Here is a 22,717-nt window from a genome sequence, read left to right as displayed (position 1 = left end):
TAGCTATTTATTTTATTTTTATTTATTCTTTATTTTAATGGTCAGCAATTGACTTATACTAAACAGTACTGATGTTTATTTAGCTATTTATTGTATTTTTATTTATTCTTTATTTAAATGGTCAGCAACTAACTGATACTGAACATACAGTACTGATGTTCATTAAGCTATTTATTGATTTTTTTTATTTATTTTTCTCAGTGTTCATTTCTAGAATTTGTTGACAATGTATAATAATAATGTCAAATACTCTTTGATCAAAATATTTGTTTAAGAAAGCAGCCTTCTGAGTACCTTTGCATAGTCATATCGGTGCAAAATCGGTGCACAATCCACATAGAAAAGGTCTGTTTTCATTTCAGCTCAAAGTAACTATATCGGCCACCATATCGGTAATCAGTGAATTTTCCCCCTCTAATATCGGTATCGGTCGGGCTCTACTCCATACTACCTTTTCACAAAAATAAAAGTATGCCATTTCAAACATACCCACATTTGACAAATATTAGAGCGCAATTATAGGCAATACTGATCTAGACGATGTTCAGTATTGTGATGTACTCACTTCTCACACTTCCCCTGCAACAGGAAGTAGCCACTGAGGCAGCTCTCACACTTATCCCCCACACTGTTGTTCTGACAGCTCACACACACAGCATTGTCCTCAGTGGGGCCCTCTGTTGCCCATTGTTCAATCTGAGAGGCAGAAATGAACAGAGTCAAGACTTGCTAAAGGACTTACACTAAATGCAAAGAGAAAAGACAATCTTCCAAAGGCCACTTACACTGTCACGATCCAGTGGATAGTCTTTTGAATTTTCCATTGCCCTCCGATGCTCCTCTTTGGACAGACACACTTCGCTGTTTCCCCTGCAGAAGTCACGACAGGGCCGACACATTCCACCTCCCACTGCTGAGCCCACAAACAAGGGCTTACACTTTTCACAGTGTTGACCCTAATAGTAAGAGATAGATATAGTATAGTATGATTACAGTGAAAGTTACAGACAGACATTATACTCTGATAATAAAAAACTGTCTATTACTCCTGTGATCCTCGCTTTGGCTTTAATGTGTTTTTACCTTTGTGTTATTCTTGCACTCCAGACAGCTGTCCAGATGAGAGATGCTCTTACAGTTACTGTGTTTGTTACAGCGGCATTGAGAGGAGCAGTTCTCTCCAACAAATCCAAAGTGACACTGACACACTCCTGGAGACACACAGGTCCCATTAACACAGCCTTGTGCACACACTGGCTCACACTGACCCGACACACTGAGAAAGAGAGCAAGAGAGAAAATATACATGAGCATGAGATGTAATTGCAAAATAAATAAATAAAACCCCTTAACCCTGGGAAGGTCAAAGATGTTTTTTAAGAATTAAAGCAAATAAATATACCTGCTGAGTACATAGCCCTGTCTGCAGGTGCAGTGGTAGCCCTCTGGCAGATCATGGCAGTCCTGAGTGACATTACAGTGGTGGTGGCCATTGGCACACTCATCCTCCTCTGGGCAGTGCAGGAATGCCCAGCTACTGTTCCACTGAGGGCACAGAGCCTCACTCACACCTGTAGAATTGGAAGATAATAATGTTTAAGTGTTTTAAGCTCAGAGAAATGGAATGAGCGTGTAGAACTGCAATCAGCGTGAAACTGAGTACCTGAAAATGTGGAGTATGGCTTAAAGGGATAGTTCACCCAAAATAAAAGTTCTTTCATCATTTACTCACTCTTATGTCACCCCAGATGTGTATGATTTTCTTTCTTCTGCAGAACTCAAATGATGACTTTAAGAAGAATATATCAGCTCTGTAGGTCCACACAATACAAGTAAATGGTGACCAGAACTCAGAAGGTCCAAAAGCACATGAAAGCAGCATAAAAGTAATAAATAAGACTCCAGTGGTTAAATCCATACCTTCTAAAGCTATATGATAGGTGTGGATGAGAAACAGCTTGAGGGTGAGTAAATAGAGTAAATGTTTTTAATTGGTCAAATGCTATGGATCTAATAGTTTAACTCTATTTTAACTATTCACTGAAAATTTTCATTTCAGTGGAAATTTTCTCTCAGTAAAAGTCTTTGTTTATATTTAGGTCTAAATTTGTCAGAATTTCAGTCCTTGCAATTAATAGACTTAAATAGTTATACTTTTTTGTGTACAAATGTCTACAGTGACAAACAAAAATGTCCTGAGACTTGAATGCTGCTCAATTGAGGATTTAGAATTCTGAGCCTCCAAGTGCCACCTAGAGGAAGTTTTTGTTCGAAAGGAAATTATTATTAGCTATTAATATTTATTAGCTAATAATGTTTACCACCCAATGATTAGGCATCTAAATCATTCACAATTGAACTCACATTTACAAACATAGTGTCATATAATCATTATCTTAATCAGCAGTGAGAACACAAAACAGCAGCACTCGTACCATTCAGTCCTCCCTGAAGACAGTGCCCTGCTCCATTACCACCACGGGCAGCACACCAGCCACACTGTGGCCTGGAAATGCACTGGGAGCACTGAGTAAGCTGAGAGCACTGGGGAGAGCAAGATTCTTCATCCGAGAGCAAACGTCCGCATTGGCCAGCCTCACAGCGCAATGGAACGAAGGAGGGACTCATACACTGGAGAAAAGGCAGGAGAGATAACAAGGTTACTGGCTGAACGTTTTGTTGGATAGACATCAAGCATGGACGATACCTGAAAAGTCTTACCTGCTGCAGTGCCATACTCCATACACAACGCTGCCAGCCTCCATCAGAGCCACGAGAGCTTAAACACTGGCTGCAGCTTTTGATTTCGTGGCAGGGTTCAGGGCAAGGCATCGGTGGAGAGGACTCTACTTGCATGGGAGACACGTTGAGCAACGCATAGCTGAAACATGTCCAGTCATAAGTTGGGTTCACGCTCAGGATACGTCTCGTCTCGCCTTAAAAGTTGACAGGGAAAAAATATATAATTAAGCAATATTACAGAAGAAAGAGTGATGATGTTCTGAATATCAGCAAGTGCCAGCTGTCGAATTCAGTACAACAGCATGATTGTGAGGGTGATATTGCTTTTATATACAGCAGGAAAAGTTTACTTTAAGATACAATATGGCCAGTAATTTGATCTACTTTGGCTAAGCTAACAAAAAAGAAAGTTCCAAACAAAGTCAAAGCTGGATCATCTGTAGTCTGCGAGCAGACAGCCTGCTTGGAACCCTAACAGACAAACAGTGAAGCGTTCCAATGCTGTTATACTAATATGAGCACACAAATATATGTAATTCTAACCTGTGCGTTTGAACTGACGAGTCCACATGCACTTTCCTGAGGCTGTGCATTTGGGGCAGTCAGAGGCCTCACAGCTGGTCTCAGTACAGTTACTGGACAGGAAGATTTCTCTCTGGTTTATCCTGCAGTCATGTTCTGATGTGCAGCTCACTGAGCTGCTGATACAAGCTCCCTCGGGACAGTTTGTGCACCATTTGCACTGCAGAGCAGGCTGAGCGAGAGAGTTTTAACATTCTATTACAAACTGGTAGACTTGAGAATAATTGGAATTGGATTAACTCTTTGAAGTTTTTAACTTCTTGATCTTTGAAAAGGGAGGCTCAATCTTGAAGAAAAACTTTAACAGAGTAATTTGGATTGTGGTGGACTTACCTGTGTAGGGCTGGAAAATGTTTTAGGGTGGCGGGCCAGACACTCACTGCAGGTCTTGAGTCTGCGACACTGGTCAGGGGAACGAGGAGTAGGAGAGCAGGTAAACTGACCAATAGTACAACCCAGCCTGTGAAAGACAGAAAAACAAAAAACTGTTTCTTGTGCCCATACTGGCCCATAGTCAGTGTGAACTAGGTTCTACATCTGATTGCATTTCTGCAACACCTGTCTATGTCTGTATTACCTCTCTGCAGTGTCTGATGAAGCACAAGTGCCTCTGCACCACACACAACTGCCTGTGCTGCTGTTACAGGCCTCAGGGGTGGGCAGCAAGACACAAGGATCAGAGGGCAGGGACAGAGTTAACAGCCGCCCCATTGTTACTCCGTTAAAACCCCCAGAGAGAAACAGGCGATCACCCGATCCAGTCATTGCCAAAGAAACTGAGCGGTTGACAGGTTCACCCACCGAGGATGCTAGAAAACAGTGGGAGATGGTTATACCTTAAATAAGAGAGGAGACATCCCTTTCCATCGGTATCTATAGACTAGTGTTAACTGGTGTATAATTGCCTTTGTAAGAAATTTAACAGACTGTGTCCAGAGATATGTAACTGTTACCTGGCTGTATCCATGTGTTACAGTTGATCTGGTAGAGAGAAACTGTGTTGCTGTAATCTTCCTCTCCCGTCCTGCCTCCTACAATTACCATGGTGTCCTTCACTAAGGCCGCCGCATGGAAAAAGTGGGAGAGAGGCTGGAGAGAAAGAGAAGGAGTTGATCAATAGAGCCTCCTGCCTGTCAGGTTGCCACTGCATATAGTGAGTTTTAAAGGTCTTTCACAAGTCCACTTGTGGAAGTGTTTGTTTTGCATTTTTCACATTTTTATTTCCAAGGACTAGTTCACCCAAGAATGAAAATTCTCTCATAATTTTTTCTTCTGCTCAACACAAAGGTTTTTAGAAGAATATTTCATCTTTGTAGGTCCTCACAATGCGAATGGGTACAAAAATTTTGAAGCTCCAAAAGCACATAAAGGCAACATAAAAGTAATCCATATGACTCCAGTGGTTAAATCTATATCTTCAGAAGCGATATGATAGATGTGGGTAAGAAACAGATCAATAATTAAGTTCTTTTTACAATAAATTCTCCTCCCAGCCCAGTAGGTGGCAACATGCACGAAGAAGGCAAATTGCCAAAAACACAAGAAGAATGTGAAAGTGAAAGTGTAGATTTATAGTAAAAAAGGACTTGAATATTGATCTGTTTCTCATCCACACCTATCATATCGTTTCTGAAGATATAGATTTAACCACTGAAGTCCAATGGATTACTTTTATGCTGCCTTTATGTGCTTTTGGAGCTTAAAAATGTTGGGATCTGTTCACTTGCATTGTAAGGACCTACAGAGCTAAGATATTCTTCTAAAAATCTTTGTATTCAGCAGAAGAGAGAAAGTCACACACATCTGGGAAGGCATGAGGGTGAGTAAATGATGAGATATTACATTTTTGGGTGAACTATTCCTGTAAGGCCCCTGCACACTTCATACGAAATCGAAGAACGAACTGGTGTGACATCATTTAATACAAAATCTGGCCAAAACAAAGGTGTTTTTGAGTTCGTTTCGGTCATTCGTAACACCTCACCATAACACCTCACCAGGGCTAACTTTCAGGAAAACTTTGTACCACTGCTAAACACCTTTTTACTGCTATTGATCCACATCATCTGTAGGTGTGACCAGGAGCTCCACCTATTTTGAAGCTGAGCCGACAGCTCATTCCAGTTACCGGTACATTGTTCAGTCATTTAAGATCAGTCAACATGAAGACACTGGTGTGCAGTGCAGAGTTATTTGCAAGCTGTTGCAAACTAACCTACATCTGTACAACCTTTTGTGTAGAGTCATTTTCTAAGAATATGTTGTGATTTTTGTGTTGTTTTTTGGTTTAATTAGTCGAAGAACAAAGAAGCACTTTGCCGTGAGTGTGTCAGGCCTTTAGGTTGGCATGGACTCCACAAGTTTGTGCAAAACCTGATGATCCCATCATAATTTCAGAATGTACCCAAGAACATCTTGTGTGATTCAGTGAAAATCTGACCTTTCACATATTAACATGGTCAATGTCAAAATTTTTCTTATGTTATTAGAAATAGCACAGAAAAGAAAATCCTTAAAACTTCCTGTTTTAATTAGATTTTGAAGAATAATATATTTTCAGTGTGGACTCTTGAACCCCAATGTAGATTCGGACCTACTGAATTGTTTTTGTCAGTTACCTTGTTTCCCTGAGAGGGTACCAGTAAGGACCAGGTGAGGTTGGGGTAATAAAGACTGTAGAGTTCTGCAGATGGTTCTACAGCTTCAACATGGAAACGGTAACCACCAAACACATACACAGCATCAGTCTGTTCATGATACACTGCAGAGTGGCCATACAGACCTATAAGGTGAAGTACAGGGCAAGAATGAGAATTTTTTTTCTCTCCAAAAAGCAGAAAAGCTTAAATGTAATAGAGCAAAAGTGCAATATTATATCCATACCTGTAGGGGGTGTGCCAGTGTGTGAGGCTATAGTCCAGTTCCCAGTATGAGGACCGAACTCCAATAAGTGATGATTAAATCCATTCTCTGGCGAGTAACCACCGATCAGCAGCACGGATGAGCCTCTTCGCACTGTTAGAGTGTGACCAGCCACTGGGGGTAGCACTGAGCTCTAAGCACAAAAGTCAAGAGACAGTTAAATCTCTTAAAATTGAGAAAGTAGGAGAAGAGGAAAGGAGCACTATGATGACAATCAACATGCAATACCTTATACTCCTTCCACACCAGGCTGCTGAGGTTAAGACACCATGTTTCATTTGAAACACCTTTCTTTGTGATGCCACCAACCACAAATATCAAGCTGTGACTGGCTGCCTGGGAGCCAGCAAATGGGTTGTGATTATACACCAGAGCAGAAGCATGATGGTAGCGGGGCAGAGGCATTGAACTTTCCTCTATTGAACTAGTCAACATCTGAGTCCAGCGACGCTCAGCAACAGAATACCTGGAACAGTAATAAGTGTGTACAACCATAATTAAAACATGTCTCGAGCAATCAAAATAAGACAAATAAAAGGTTCCAACATTCTGCATTGACTATATAAAGGTGTTGATTTAAATAATACATTTTGAAAAGTGTGATTGTTCTGAATATTACCACTGAATGGTAATTTACAGGTATTGCAGGTATAAATTGGTTTGTATTGTGTTTGTGAATATTGTGTCTGTGAATATGTGAATTTTAAGTAAATTATCTCACCTAACCCTTCACACAAAAATTACAGTTCTGTCATCATTTGGTCACCCTCATATTGTTCCAAAATCTTATGTGATATAAGGCCATTCACTTTTATTGTATGGGAAAACAGATGCAATGAAAGCGAATGGTGACTGAGGCTGTCATTCTGCCTAAGATTTTGTGTTCCATGAAAGAAAGTACATAACACAGGTTTGGAGCAATATGAGGGCGAGGGAATGATGGCAGAATTTCCATTCACTTTTTTTATTTATTGGATGAACTATCCCTTTATGCTCCCATTTGTAGAAGCAAACTTTGTTATTACCCAAACCTCTACTGATGTTAAAGTTGTCATGATATGAGGAATCAAATTTTCCATGATCTTTTAACATATAAGATGAGGTCATTGTACTATAAAAACATACAGTAAGTTTTAGAACTCAAAACTTCCTCCTCACTGCAAAAAGAGCATTTGTTGAAACCAAGCTGACAAAACGACTTACTCTACTACCTCCACAGTGTGACGTCACACTCAGGCATGTGATCGGCTAAGCACAAAAAAGCAGGAAAATGTACCGAGCAATGTACCCCCACCCCAGTTATCAACATAAGTTAACATGAACTAACAATTAAAACTACTTCTACTGCATTTTTAAATCTTGGTTAATGTTAATATTTACATATATTACATTTTTTAAATAGAAAAGTTGTATATGTTAACATTACTTAATGTACCAGAAACTAACATGAACAATTGTATATTTTTTAACCAACATTAACAAAAATTAATAAATGTAATAAAAAAAGATATTGATCATTGTTAGTTCATGACACCTAAATCATGAACCTAAAATGAATTAACTGATGTTAACAAATAGAAACTTGTTAAATTGTTACCATTAATTCTTGACAAACACATACTGAAGCTATTATTGATCAGCACAAAACCACACAAATATAGTGCAGAAGTTATGAAATCTATAGTCAACATTTGGGAAGGGATCATTTTGACAAGCTTTGTGATTTGGATTGAAATATGATAAACATTGGATAATCTCGTATGATGCCCTGCTCAGCGTTTTCCCGCACACAGCTGTTAGATGGCGCCACTAGCTTGTGCATTACTGACAGAAGCAGTCAATGCAGACTACTTTAAATGCGGTCTAGTAATCAATGATTAATAATCATGCAAGGCCATATCGTGGTTTCAATTTTAATTCATCCCATAGTGCTCCGTTAAAGGATATCATATCAATATCTCAGATGTCAACGTTTTCCCTCAACATGAACTGTAAGTGCTGCTTTTACAGTTGTCTGACTGGTTTTCCCACAAAAATGTATGAATGTGACAATGAATAAAAATGTAATATTACATGTTCTTAGGAGTGCTGACCCCTCTTCATCATGTGGCTAGTATTATTTCTAGACTGTGTATTTCCAGAGTTGTCTCTCAAAAACGTATGTCTGTTTTTTGGGGGGTTTTTTTACATCCATAACCCAAGTTAATTTTCTGATCTAAACGGGAAAAAAAAACTTGTCTAGACTGAACATTTTCTAATGTCTGGACCACTGATATACACAGATAAGCCAAATCATTATGACCACTCACAGGTGAAGCGAATAACATTGATCATCTCCTAACAAGGCCACATGTCAAGGTCTGGGTAGATTAGATGGTAAGCGAACAATCAGTTCTTGTAGTCAACATGTTGAATGCAGGAGAAATGGGCTGGAGTAAAGACCTGAGAGACATTGATAAGGGTCAAATTGTTATGGCCAGATGACTGGTTCAGAGCATCTCTGAAACAGCAAAGCTTGTGGGGTGCTCCCAGTCAGCAGTGGTGAGTACCTACCCCCAGTGGTCCGAGGAGGGACAAACCACAATCCGGTGACAGGGTGTTTGGCGCCCAAGGCTCATCAATGTGCGAGAGCAACAAAAGGCTATCCTGTCTGGTCCGAACTGACAGAAGGACTACTGTGGCACAAGTAACAGAAAATTTTAATGATGATTACGGGAGGAATGTGTCCCAACACGCAGTGCATCACACCCTGCTGCGTATGGGCCTGCGTAGCCACAGACCAGTCAGAGTGCCCATGATGACCCCTGTCCACTGTCGAAAGCGCCTACAATGGGCACACAAGCATCGGAACTGGACCTTGCAGCAGTGGAAGAAGGTCGCATGGTCCAATGAGTCCTGTTTTCTTTTACATCACATGGACATGTGCACCGTTTACCTGGGGAAGTGATGGCACCAGGATGCACTGTAGAAAGACGACAAGCCGGTGGAGGGAGTGTGATGCTCTGGGCAATGTTCTGCTGGGAAACCCTGGGTCCGGCCATTCATGTGGACGTCAATTTGACACGTGCCACCTACCTAAACATTGATGCAGACCAGGTACTCCCCTTCATTGCAATGGTATTCCCTGATGGCAGTGGCCTCTTACAGCAAGATAATGTGCCCTGCCACACTGCACACATTGTTCGGGAATGGTTTGAGGAACATGAAAAAGCTTTCAAGGTATTGACTTGACCTCCATATTCCCCAGATCTTAATCCGATTGAGCATCTGGGATGTGCTGGACCAACAAGTCCGATCCATGGAGGCCCCACTTCGCAACTTACAGGACTTGAAGGATCTGCTGCTAATGTATTGGTGCCATCTACCACAGGACAACTTTAGGGGTCTTGTAGAGTCCATGCCTTAGCGGGTCGGTGCTGTTTTGGCAGCATGCGGAGGACCAACAGCATATTAGGCAGGTGATCATAATGCTTTGACTCAGCAGTGTATATATTATAGATCAGTGGTCTGGACTCTATCTGCAGGGTTTTATGATTATACATACAAATGATTTGATATCCTGGCAATGAACACTTTATCTGTGCAGATAAATTTCATGATTTCACTGCAAATATCACGTCAGTAACGCTGGACTTTGCCCTTAACAATGGCAATTTTTAACCTGTCAGCAAACATGTTTAATATCCAACCATTTTATTTGTGTTGATGAATTAATATAAACCTGTGTTACTTGAAAGAAGTCCTGGCAGCAAAAATCAGCTTCCGTCTCGCACACTCTCATCAGTGTGTGTTTGACGCAGAAGCAGCAGTGAAGTTTCAGTGAGTGAAGTAGTTCCGAGGGAAGGTTGAATGACACTTGTTTGGGTGAAAAATGCTTATCGAGATTGCACCGGACAGGACATTGTCGATAAGATATTAAACTCCATGAAATATTAATAATACCCCCCCTTTTATATATATAAATATATATATATACACACACTATGTGGCCAAAAGTTTGTGGACACCATATGTGCTTGATGAACCTTCAATTTCAAATCCATAGGCATCAATTTCCCCCTTTGGTGCAATAACAACTTCCACTCTTCTGGGAAGGCTTTCCACTATACTGTATGTAGTGACATGGCTGCAGGGATTTGCTCCCATTCAGACACAAGTGCATCACTGAGGTCCGGCACTGATGTTGGGCGATGGGGCCTGACTTACAGTTGGCATTCCAATTCACCCCAAAAGTGTTCAGTGGGGTTCAGGTCTGGGCTTTGTGCAGGCCAGCCAATTTCTTCCACATCAGACACAGTAAACCATTTCTTTATGGACTTTGCTTTGTGCACAGGAGCATTTTCATGCTGGAATAGAAAAGGGCTCTCCCCAAACTGTTGCCATAATGTTGGAAGCACTGAATGCCCTAGAATGTCATTGTTTGGAGTAGAATTATGATTTAGCTTCACTGGTATTAACGGAGTAACCAAACACTTTAATTAGAAGGGGGTGTCCACATATTTTTGGCCATATATATATACACACATACAGTACTGTGCAAAAGTTTTAGGCACTTGTGAAAAATGTTGCATAGTGAGGATGTCTTCAAAAATAATGCCATAAATAGTTTTCATTTATCACTTAATGTCATACAAAGTTTAGTAAACATAAAAAAGCTAAATCAATATTCAGTGTGACCACCTTTGCTTTTAAAACAGCACCAATTCTCCTAGGTACACCTGGACACAGTTTTTCTTGGTTGTTGGCATATAGGATGTTCCAAGCTTCTTGGAGAATTCGCCACATATATATTCTTCTATATATTTAGGCTCTCTCTCAATTGCTTCCGTCTCTTTATGTAATCTCAGACTGACACGATGTTCAGTGGGGGGCTTTGTGGGGGCCATGACATCTGTTGCAGGGCTCCCTGTTCTTCTATTCTAATCTTTTCTATTTGCAAAAGTAATGTTTGGGAGTCTAACATTTATATTTCCTATTGACACACTAAAGCTGAAGATATAAATAACCATCTTAAGACAAATGCTTTTGTGAAACATCTTATGTGCCTAAGAATTTTGCACAGTACTGTATAATATATATATATATATATATATATATATATATATATATATATATATATATATATATATATATATATATATATTCTTTTTTTTTTTTTTTTTTTTCAGATTTACACAACTCACGCAGGTCACATTTTTAGGTTGGAAAAATCGTAATTCCGGATTAATCCAGAAGAATCACATCCCTGCACACTGTCGGGAGACATTTGCATATGACTGCCTCCACAACAACACATCAATGCCTACTTTATGTTATCACTTCCATAGCCTAGTGGAGAGCAGTGAGATGGCATGGAGAGAGAGCAGGTCGGGTCAGAATGAGGGTGGAAAATGATCATGTTTTACAAATAGTTGACTTATTTGTGCATAAAACTTTACTTATGTTATAGGTAAACCTCAAAGAACATTAAAAAATTTTTTTAAAAGGCATGTCATGTGGACTCCCTCTAGATTGCATAGGCTTGTCTTAAAGATACACCCACCTGTTGGCGATGCCAATCAAAGGATGGAGACATAGCCCACATTTTTTTGGTATTGTACTAAGATTCAAGAGTTTTGGTCGAGGATTCAGAGTTATGTCTGTGAGATCCTGAGCACTCAGATTTCATTCTGCCGCAGACTTATATTTTGTTGAAAGTCGATTCCGTGTTTTCATGTGCTGTTTGTGTTGATTTGAGTGTGGAATCAATAAAAATTGTTAATGACAAAAAAGGCATGTCATGACCACTTTAAGTTGTTCTTTCAATAATGAACCTTTACATTAGAACATGGTTTCAAAGTAAATCACTTAAATGCACAAGACCATACCTGTAAACATTTCCCAAGATGCCCTCTGAGAGTGAGAGGCCTCCATACATCCACAGAGTGCCCTGCTGCCCAGACACCAGAGAGTGACCCATCCTCTGAAGGAACCTGTGTGCCTTATTCTGTGAAAGGAAAGAAAAGTTCCAAACCACAGCAATGTTCATAAGCTTATTTTCTATAGTTTTAGATGATCTTAAGAGTCAGTCTTACGCCAGATAGCTGAGTGTCTAGCAGTGTTTCCCAAACCAGACTGTCTGAGTCTGAGATAGAAGAACATTCAGATCCAGCCCACCCTTCTGTACACACGCACAGGCCAAGGGTCTTAAAGTATATGAAAACACATGAATTGAGGTTAGTGACAGGTCTAACCCTATTTAAAAATATATATATTTTATGATTGTTTTTACAACAATGGGCAAGCAATAAGAGTGTCACACACCATATTGCAGGTGCCTCGTCCTTCCTCTGCCCCACAATTCCCTGGGCAAACAGGGCGGTCACATTGTGGACCCCCAAATCCATGGGGACATTGACAGAGTCCATTAACACATTGAGCTCCAGCCTGACACTCTGTCCCCTCTCCAGAACTTCCATTTCCACAGCGCTTCACCCAGAATGAGGCATTAAAACCCTGAGCACGTCCTGAGGTAACGTTGGCCTCAAAGTACACAGATATTACCCCTGGGGAAGAAGAAAAACGAATAAGTCATGAAAATATAATATACTACGCTATAACACAATGATAGCTAAAAAATACTTAGATTAAAACTTCTGTGATGGGAAAAATGTCATGTCATCTAATTATAATTTTAAGTTTTGGTCAAACACCTGATGTAGCCTCAACCGTAATTGGCTGCATCCGTGTTGTGCCGCAGAATGCTCCAATAAGATTGTGGTCAGAATGCACAACACCATTGCTAAGGAATCGTGGTAAGCCATCAAATACATAAACAAAGGAGTTCTGTGGGATAAAAGAATGCAAAATATTCTGGTCACCAAGTTGCTGTTAACTTACATACTGCACATACCAATAATACAATTTGTTTGCTTTACCACTAATAAAAGCAGATTATTGCTGTGGTACATTAGAATCATCTACTCACTGTGCACTGAGTATGTGAATCTGGGTGCCAGGTTAGGGCCACAGGTGGGCATGGTTGCCCTGGCATGCACGGTGCCAAGTCCTGAGACACAGATAGAACCCACAGGCAATGAGAAAGCCCACCATGACCACCAACTGCTCCATGCCAGCCCAGAGAGGAGGAGAGGGACAGGGGTGCAGAGGCAGAGGAGGAGAGCAGAACAGAACGACCCTGACACTGTCTGAAACATGTGCCGTTGTTCCTGTGATGGGAATAAATGAATTACAATCAGATAAAATCAAAGCAAATGCAGAGCTATGAGGCCTTTATTTCTAGCCGTGTGAACACTCTTATGTTGTTCCAAACCAAACCCATAACCTTCTTCTCTATAGAAAACAGAGGCAATAAAAGTGAATGGTGACTGAGGCTGTACATTTTGTATTCCACAGAAGAAAATCATGCAGGTTTGGAACAAAATGAGGGTGAGTAAATAATGACAGAATGTTAATTTTTGGCTGAACAATCCCTTTCACCTCCCTCTCAAAATAAAGAAAGCTCATCCTAAGTGTAACTCACCTGGGATCTCCATAGTAACCGGGCAGGCAGGACTCACAGTGTGGGCCTTGGGTGTGGTGCGTGCAATAGCACTGGCCTGTCTGGTTATGGCAGTAACCTTGGAGAGGGTCACCATGACCATTACATTGACAGGGAATGCAGCCTTCTCTCCCTGCCAAAGCAGAGCCAAAACTACCCGGCTTGCAGTGCTCACAGTGTGGCCCTGTCGTCCAGTCTGAGGAGGGAAAGAAAGATAGAAAGAAGTGAATGCAGCATATTCAAATATAGTATTCAAATAATCAATGTAAGCATGATATATGAGATGAAGAATAAACAGAATGAAAAAAAATAATAAGAAGAAGATTATAAGACTACTAATATAGTAGATAAAGGGGCTTGATGAATAAATGGAGAAATGGAGGTTAAAATACATCCGAGAGAAGGGTTCTTTACCCTGGCATTGATCACAGATCCCTGGAGCTGTAATGCAAGTGCTGTGGAAATTACAACCACAATCCACATCACACTCAACTCCACTCAGCACCAGAGTGGCTGGGTCTGAAGTCCAACCCAAAGAACACTCACACTCGAACAGAGGACTCCCACTGCACCTGCCCTGGCGGCACTCGTTATAACATCTAAGAGAGGGAGAACATCCTTACAGATTACAGTAAATATGGATTTATTTAACACACAAGAGTGATACATGGCACTTCAAAAACACACAAATCCACCCCTAGAAACAGTGAGCGAAAGAACGTGCAAGTCTCACGTCTGGTTGCAATGGTGCACTCCATCTCCCATGAAGCCCCGCTCACAGTGACATTCGTAGGAGGTTGGGGTGTTGACGCATGTGGCGGAGGGGTGGCAGGTATGCAAGCCCAGGCGACACTCCTCCACATCGGGACAGGATGGGTAAGACCAGACAGCATCTCCATCCCCCTCCATGCCTTCCAGCAGCTCCAGCTCCAACTCAACCTCCATCTCAAGCTCCATCAGCCGCGGAGGCGACAAAGTTTGAGGCTCAGGGCTGACAGATAAGAGGGGTGCAAATCAAATTTATATCATAAGACACATTCACTCAGCCTCTAAGGCATAAACCATTTTAAAGGAACTGTTCACACAAAAATGAAAGTTGTCAATTTACTCACTCAAGACATAAGGGTGAGCATTTTTTAGGTGAACCATTCATTAAAAATAAATAATCTTCTGTGACTTGAATCTGTGCCTTGATCCTACCTGCTTGCTTTCACTTCAGCTATAGCCATACTGCAGTTAATGGCAGAAGGGTCATCCATTCCACCCCAGTCACCTCTCAAACACCTAAGAAAAGCCAGAGAAGGGGCAAGAAATAATGCAAGGAGAGACAGATCAGAAGTTTGTACTTTGGGCGTACTGCTGTATTCACTGACGCATGTTTCTGTCCTACCTGCCGATGGTGGGGTTGTTGTAGTCTCCACACCAGCCGCACTGAAATGTCTGCAGACACTCTGAACAGGTGGCTAGAGCAGAGCACTGCTTACACTGAGGAACTGAGTGAACACTGAAGAGAGAGAGAAGAAAAGACAAAAAGATTGATAGAGGAAAAGACTGAAATGATAGTGTATTCTGTTTCTGTTGTTTAGTCATTTTGTCAACATCCAATGGTTCCCCCTTGACAATTTAGCTTTCCTTCATATGTTAATTTATATTTAAGCGGTGTACCCTTTTGATTTATATTTGAATTATCTATTGTATAATGTATGTGAAATTCATAGGCCCTGTCTCAAATGGCATGCAGACTTGATGTGGACTTGCGGTTTCGTAGCCCTCAATGCACCCTTCGGCGGAGCCCGCATCGGTGCAAGCTCTCCAGCGGTCTACTACACAACAGTCCCTGCTGCTTATCCTGATTACCAAGCACAGCAGACTGGAGTTTCATTCCGGAGGAAAAATCATGGCGGACGAGGCGATGTCAAGTGCAGATTTAATACTGACTTCAGTAATTGTTTTCTCTAACTGTCAATGATGGATCTCTTGCAGATTGGATTTTCTTGTGTATATAGTATCATGTATATGTTTCTTGGTACTATTTAATAAAAACAAACATTTAAGAGTGACTTTAAAATGTGTTCCTTTACCCTATCAATTTCATGATTTCTAATAATAATTTGCAAAAGTAGTATGTATAAGTACTACTCGTACTTATCTAATGCAATTGAAACTTTGTAATGCAGCCCTTTTGGTATTACTGTCTCCTTAAGATGAATCACTCATGTTGTATCCTTCCTCATTTTGTTGCTTTGGATAAAAGCGTCTGCTAAATTAATAAATGTAAATGTATAAGAAAAACATTTTGTATAAAAATGCATCATCTGATTGGAGTATTGAAGTCTGTCCCAAATGCATGCTTTTATAACTCATGGACCCTCATGACCTTGCAGACTTGCGCCCTATCGGTCTGCCCTCACTTACATCACCAAAGTCTGGACTCGGAGGACCGCAAGGGTGTAGGGACAGGGCCATAGTGGAAGTCAATAGGTTTTAACCCAGCAGACACGGCTTACTAACTTACCTGTCATACCAGTCCCTGCACTCTCCATAGGGGAACTTTGTGAGGTAGGCAGCAAAGTAGAAACAGGACTGAGCAGATTCACACCATGCACACTGACTGGAGTTAGACAAACATTCCCCACATGTCATCCTCCTGTTAGAAAGAGAGAATGGTAAATGGAAATAGAACAGAAGTTAAAACCTTCTTGAGGGTCCTTCAGACATCAGCTTCATCAGACATCACATACACCCAACAACACTAAATATATCACATCAAACTTACTGGTTGCAAACTTTAGGACAACCTCCTGGTTCCCGGACAGACCCCTCCAATCTCCCACGGCGACTGCACAGATAATCTCCCTTCTTGCTGGAATTGATCTGCCACTCACAGTAGGGATCCTACAAGCATACACACACACAACAGAAACCCGACTGTGCCTTAAAGCAAACTAAATTTGGTAAACAAATGTCTGACTGCATGCTGCTTAGGATCTAAACAGAACACGATTTCTCTTAGACGTGATGTTGATGCAGTACCTGAGTGCAGGCAGCGCAGTCTCTATACTCCTCACACAATGTGCAATGCTGAGGGTTAAGGAGTAGGTGACGCTCTTCACCCTGGGAGTCTATGCAGGGCTGCTGATTAACGTCAGAGCGTAGAAAACACAGGTTCATTGTGGGACACCAACCGCAAGACTGATCAGACAGACAGGCTGAACACGAGCGGTACTCTGAACACGAATTGGAGCGAAAGGGTTCGAGGAACAGGAAAGAGATCTCCTAAAGATTGTCAGAGAGAACAGAAAGTAAAAGAGCTAAATAAATTTGTGAACTGCATCATAAGGTAAGGGATAGTTTACCTAAAATTTAAAATTCTATCATAATTCACTCACTTTATAGTCTGGAACACTTTACTTTCAGTTGCTTTTCTAGATAATATAAACTTACACTGCCACCAGGTAGTGCTGTACGGTTCCAGGTAAGAGCCATCTCACTAGTCTGTCCTGATGCAGAGTTATTTAGATAGCCCTCTGCCTGGATGAAGTACCAGTTTCCTCGTGTAAGGTTCTGGAATAGACGAGAACCACCTGGGCGGGATAGCATACGAATCTCTTTCTCCTCCTGAGCGGACCACCGTCCCAGCACATCCGTCTGCAAGGGGAGGGGTTTATAATGCATTTATAATCTAGTTTTTACATATTAGTAACAAGTTACACCACTCAAGAGAGTTTTTGACTTGAATATCTGAACGCATTTATCTAAAGAAGAAACTTGATTTTCTGTGATTTTTACCAGTTGAAGAGAGTTGGGTCCAGCAGCCATCTGAGCAGTGAAGTGGAGCTTCTGAATTCGGGCCCATATGGCAACAGTCTCGTGAGGTGGTGCTGCAGGAGGAGGGGCACCCCATAATGGATGAATGAATCCCCGAAACTGCAAGGTCACATCCATCTCTGTAGAGGGATTGAGGATGATGGAGGTACTGCGCAGGATAGATACCTACGGAGAAGTGTGCATGAGTGTGAGACAGAGAGACATACACAAAAAGGTGGGGTGGGGAGGGGGAGGGATGCTCTGAATGATCTGAATGCTCAGAAAAGGAGGAAAAGTTTACTTTTTGAAAAAAATAAAGCAAAATATGGAAGAGGAATGGTGGGGGGGGGGTATTAAAAACTGATCATTTTGACTGTTAAAAGAAAAAGCACAAGAAAATAGAAGAAGAGGGCATAAACCAATAGAGATTGTTAAAAAGAATGTGGTGGATCATGTTCATACTGAAGGTGCGTAGAGAAAAGGGACAGTGTGCAGAATAGAGGATCATGAGAACTCAGGGTTAAACCTGTCGTACCTTGTCAGGCTGTGATTGATTGCGTGGATGCTGGAAGGTGAGCAGGTGCAGTCCCGGGACATAGTTCTCGGTGCGACAGAAGGGGAGGGAGGTGAGGAAACGCGTGCGCTCCCCCCACCAGCCGTACGCCCCAGAGATCTGGTCCACGCGGCATGCACTGCGCTCTGCCAGGGGTCAAAGTGTACAATATTTACTCATGATATGCCAAAGAACTACATATACACTTACATCACTTGACAAACTTACAGTGGCCCCAAAAAGTATTTGTACACTTAAGCCACACTTAAAAATGTATGAATGTCTTTACATTATTTAAAAATATCAAAATAAGTAGCTATTATTTTAAAGAAAGATGGCACAAACAAACAATCAAAAGCAAACATTTCACAAAAACTTTGTTAGGTCTTTAAAATACAAAAAAAAATTAAGACAAATTAATGCAGAAATTCTAAACTTTTGTTTTTGTGTTAAATTAGTTAAATGTCTAAAAGTGTCCAAATACATTTTAGGGCCACTTTATATTGTGTTTCAGAGCTCGACACACTATGACTGATAAAGCTGATCTACAAACCACAGCACTCAGTAACATATTATTTCACAGACTTTGTAAAAGTGTCTAGAAATAAAGATTTACTGAGCAGTGTGTGGTCACATATCCACATCGTCCTAACAGCTACAGTAACTTAGTTGTGTTGCATGCTTCTGTTCTCTCCTCTCTCTTTACCTGAAACAGGCAAGCAGGACTCATTCTGCACACACCAGCCGAATTCCCCAGAAACTTGAGGCAGAGAGTTTGGCACCCCACTGAACACCAGACATGACTGGCAGTCTGACAAGAAACGAGCCAGACCCAGACATCCGGTGCTGCCACACTGCGTACAATCACAAACACAGCAGCAGTAAGAAATTGTAGAGTAGATCAAATAATGGAGTGACACACACGTTAAAAAAAATGGAGGGAGGAAAAATACAGACAATGCAGAGAGTGATCGAGAGTGTGCAAAACACAGGTGAGAGAGATTTGGCGTGTTACCGGGTTGGTGGGCTGATATTCTCGACAACGACCCTCGCACCAACTGCATTCTGGGTTCTTGAGGCACAGGTTTTCGTCTGGAGCTTCAGCACACACTGTGTCCTGTAAGACAAACACACATGCACACAAACGTACATTGACATACTGTATCTTTCACTAGAAGTGTAGTCTGCTTTTATTTTAAGTCCTTACCCTGTCTCCTGGGTCACTGCTTACAAACAGCGGAACTTTATATGCAACCAGGTCGCCACGGGCAACTCCACTGTAACCCCCAGCAACTAGCAGCACACGGCCATCCATGACAGCAGCAACATGGGAATATCGGCCCCTCACAGATGCACTTCCTGTAGGAGCACAGAGGAAACGGTGTTAGTGAGTATCAGAATAAATTGAATGGAAAGATTATTTAAGAGCTTAGACAACCTTACCTCCATTACCACAAACTACAATCTTTCAGGCCTCTACTGATAAAACAAGTGTTTTACTTAGGGCTACTTTCTGACTTAAGAAGTAGATCCTGAAAAACAGCTGGATCTTTTCTTTAAATTACTGATAGAATGCTGTTGTACAATTATATAGTTATGTGAAGACATTTGTAAATTTGTAATGGGAATGACAACAGTAGAGTTTTTGGATCATTCCGCGAACAAAATATTGATAAAATATCTGTTCAAGAACATTCAGTATACAAAGAACTCCAGACAACATGAGTTGTGGAAAATCAGATGTGATCTAGGAGCTTTATACATCTTTATGCCGTTCATGCCATTGAAGAGATGGTAAGTCTAGCCCTCACAGCCTTGTTGCAATTCCCATTATAAATCAAAGATTCCGCTATATATATGTGTATATGTGCATTCAGAAGAACTTTATTTGTCAACTGGAGTCGTGTGGATTATTTTGATGCACTCTAAATATGCATTTTGGACAGTCAAAAAATGGAGGACATTCACTTGCATTGTTTAGAAGAGGAGGCCTGAAATTAAATCCTAAAAGTCTTAAATTCTGTTTTGATGAAGAAAGTAACTCAGATAAATCGTGGATGGCCTGAGGATGAGTAAATTATCAGCAAATTTTCATTTTTGGGTGAACTATTCCTTTAAGACACTAACAGCTTACAGAAGGTAGGCAATTAAAATCACAGTTAAAATAACTTAGGACACTAAAGAGACCTTTCTACTGACTCTGAAAAACACAATAAGAAAGATGCCTAGGGTACCTGCTCACCTGCGTGAACATGCCATAGACATGAGGACTGCAGATGTTGCCAGGGCAATAAACTGCAATGGCCGTACTGTGAGATGCCTAAGACGGAGCTACAGGGAGACAGGAAGGACAGCTGATCGTCCTCGTAGTGGCAGACCATGTGCAACAACACCTGCACAGGATCGGCACATCCGAATATCACTCCTGCGGGACAGGTACAGGATGGCCACAACAACTGCCCGAATTACACCAGGAACGCACAATCCCTCCATCAGTGCTCAGACTGTCCGCAATAGGCTGAGAGAGGCTGGACTGAGGGCTCGTAGGCCTGTTATAAGGCAGGTCCTTACCAGACATCACCGGCAACAACGTTGCCTATGGGCACAAACCCACCTTCGCTGGACCAGACAGGACTGGCAAAAAGTCCGACGAGTTGCAGTTTTGTCTCACCAGGGGTGATGGTCGGATTTGTGTTTATCGTCAAAGGAGTAAGCGTTACACCAAGGCCTGTACTCTGGAGCAGGATCGATTCGGAGGTGGAGGGTCCGTCATGGTCTGGGGCGGTGTGTCACAGCATCATCGGACTGAGCTTGTTGTCATTGCAGGCAGTCTCAACGCTGTGTGTTACAGGGAAGACATCCTCCTCCCTCATGTGGTTCCCTTCCTGCAGGCTCATCCTGAAATGACCCTCCAGCATGACAATGCCACCAGCCATACTGCTCGTTCTGTGCATGATTTCCTGCAAGACAGGTATGTCAGTGTTCTGCCATGGCCAGCGAAGAGCACAGATCTCAATCCCATTGAGCACGTCTGGGACCTGTTGGATCGGAGGGTGAGGGCTAGGGCCATTCCCCCCAGAAATGTCTGGGAACTTGCAAGTGCCATGGTGGAAGAATGGGGAAACATCTCACAGCAAGAACTGGCAAATCGGGTGCAGTCCATGAGGAGGAGATGCACTGCAGTACTTAATGCAGCTGGTGGCCACACCAGATACTGACTGTTACTTTTGATTTTGACCTCCCCTTTGTTCAGGGACTAATTATTCCATTTCTGTTCGTCACGTGTCTGTGAAACTTGTTCGGTTTATGTCTCAGTTGTTGAATCTTTTTATGTTCATACAAATATTTACACATGTTAAATTTGCTGGAAAGAAAAGCAGTTGAAAGTGAGAGGATGTTTATTTTTTTGCTGAGTTGTGTGTGTATATATATATATATATATACACACACACACACACACACACACACACAGTTGTGCTCAAATGTTTGCATGCCCTTGGAGAATTGGTAAAATATGTACCATTTTTAAAGAAAACGAGTGAGCAGGCAAAACACATTTCTTTTATTTCTTATGGGATTCACAATCAACTGTAGGTTATAACAGAATGGCACAATCATAAAACAAAACATGGCAACAATAAAAAAAAATGAAATGACCCCTGTTCAAAAGTCTGCATACCCTTAGTTCTTAATACTGTGTATTGCCCCCTTTAGCATCAATGACAGCATGCAGTCTTTTGCAATAATTGTCTATGGAGGCCCCAAATTCTTGCAGGTGGTGTAACTTCCCATTCGTCTTAGCAAAATGCCTCCAGGTCATGCAAAGTCTTTGGTCGTCTTGCATGAACCACACGTTTGAGATCTCCCCAGAGTGGCTCGATGATATTAAGGTCAGGAGACTGTGATGGCCTCTCCAGAACCTTCACCTTTTTCTGCTTTAACCACTGGAGGGTCAACTTGGCCTTGTGCTTAGGGTCATTGTCATGCTGGAAAGTCCAAGAGCGTCCCATGCGCAGATTTCGTGAAGAAGAATGACAAAGAACAAAGAAAATTGTCTGCCAGTATTTTCTGATAACATGCTGCATTCATTTGCCATCAATTTTCACAAGATGCCCCGTGCCTTTAGAGCTCACACACCCCCAAAATATCAGTGAGCCACCACCATGCTTCACAGTAGGGATGGTATTCTTTTCACTATAGGTCTTGTTGACCCCTCTCTCCAAACATAGCGCTTATGGTTGTGACCATAAAGCTCTATTTTGGTCTCGTCACTCCAAATTACAGTGTGCCAGAAGCTGTGAGGTGTGTCAAGGTGTTGTCAGGCATATTGTAACTGGGCTTTTTTGTGGCATTGGCGCAGTAAAGGCTTCTTTCTGGCAACTCGACCATGCAGCTCATTTTTGTTCAAGTATTGTCGTATTGTGCTCCTTGAAACAACCACACCATCTTTTCCCAGAGCAGCCTGTATTTCTCCAGAGGTTACCTGTGGGTTTTTCTTTGTTTCCTAAACAATTCTTCTGGCAGTTGTGGCTGAAAGAGCTCCCCGAATTTTCCACTTCTTAATAAGTGAT

The 22,717-nt window shown here is 41.6% G+C and overlaps 1 protein-coding gene across 4 annotated transcripts in view; it reads right to left on the bottom strand.

Annotated features, from left to right (window-relative positions):
* megf8 (multiple EGF-like-domains 8) overlaps nucleotides 1-22,717 on the bottom strand; it is a 42,449-nt gene that overhangs the window by 7,965 nt on the left and 11,767 nt on the right. For all 4 annotated transcript variants that reach the window (XM_051718647.1, XM_051718648.1, XM_051718649.1 and 1 more), the window contains 32 exons: nucleotides 19,354-19,505; nucleotides 19,162-19,263; nucleotides 18,853-19,000; nucleotides 18,129-18,292; nucleotides 17,576-17,779; nucleotides 17,231-17,434; nucleotides 16,820-17,062; nucleotides 16,563-16,681; nucleotides 16,302-16,433; nucleotides 15,177-15,290; nucleotides 14,987-15,070; nucleotides 14,520-14,777; nucleotides 14,201-14,385; nucleotides 13,769-13,982; nucleotides 13,214-13,454; nucleotides 12,939-13,071; nucleotides 12,550-12,791; nucleotides 12,321-12,431; nucleotides 12,114-12,232; nucleotides 6,475-6,712; nucleotides 6,208-6,379; nucleotides 5,943-6,106; nucleotides 4,278-4,413; nucleotides 3,902-4,133; nucleotides 3,658-3,784; nucleotides 3,286-3,496; nucleotides 2,722-2,936; nucleotides 2,436-2,631; nucleotides 1,403-1,571; nucleotides 1,084-1,276; nucleotides 786-956; nucleotides 566-696 (listed from right to left, as the gene is read on the bottom strand). In XM_051718647.1, coding sequence (XP_051574607.1) covers nucleotides 566-696; nucleotides 786-956; nucleotides 1,084-1,276; nucleotides 1,403-1,571; nucleotides 2,436-2,631; nucleotides 2,722-2,936; nucleotides 3,286-3,496; nucleotides 3,658-3,784; nucleotides 3,902-4,133; nucleotides 4,278-4,413; nucleotides 5,943-6,106; nucleotides 6,208-6,379; nucleotides 6,475-6,712; nucleotides 12,114-12,232; nucleotides 12,321-12,431; nucleotides 12,550-12,791; nucleotides 12,939-13,071; nucleotides 13,214-13,454; nucleotides 13,769-13,982; nucleotides 14,201-14,385; nucleotides 14,520-14,777; nucleotides 14,987-15,070; nucleotides 15,177-15,290; nucleotides 16,302-16,433; nucleotides 16,563-16,681; nucleotides 16,820-17,062; nucleotides 17,231-17,434; nucleotides 17,576-17,779; nucleotides 18,129-18,292; nucleotides 18,853-19,000; nucleotides 19,162-19,263; nucleotides 19,354-19,505 — 5,524 coding nt within the window. The remainder of the gene's footprint in view (nucleotides 1-565; nucleotides 697-785; nucleotides 957-1,083; nucleotides 1,277-1,402; nucleotides 1,572-2,435; nucleotides 2,632-2,721; nucleotides 2,937-3,285; nucleotides 3,497-3,657; nucleotides 3,785-3,901; nucleotides 4,134-4,277; nucleotides 4,414-5,942; nucleotides 6,107-6,207; nucleotides 6,380-6,474; nucleotides 6,713-12,113; nucleotides 12,233-12,320; nucleotides 12,432-12,549; nucleotides 12,792-12,938; nucleotides 13,072-13,213; nucleotides 13,455-13,768; nucleotides 13,983-14,200; nucleotides 14,386-14,519; nucleotides 14,778-14,986; nucleotides 15,071-15,176; nucleotides 15,291-16,301; nucleotides 16,434-16,562; nucleotides 16,682-16,819; nucleotides 17,063-17,230; nucleotides 17,435-17,575; nucleotides 17,780-18,128; nucleotides 18,293-18,852; nucleotides 19,001-19,161; nucleotides 19,264-19,353; nucleotides 19,506-22,717) is intronic.

Source organism: Myxocyprinus asiaticus, chromosome 15 (assembly GCF_019703515.2).
Source record: "Myxocyprinus asiaticus isolate MX2 ecotype Aquarium Trade chromosome 15, UBuf_Myxa_2, whole genome shotgun sequence".
In the NCBI taxonomy this organism is placed as follows: Eukaryota; Metazoa; Chordata; class Actinopteri; order Cypriniformes; family Catostomidae; genus Myxocyprinus; species Myxocyprinus asiaticus.
This window is presented reverse-complemented; position numbering and strand designations above follow the sequence as displayed.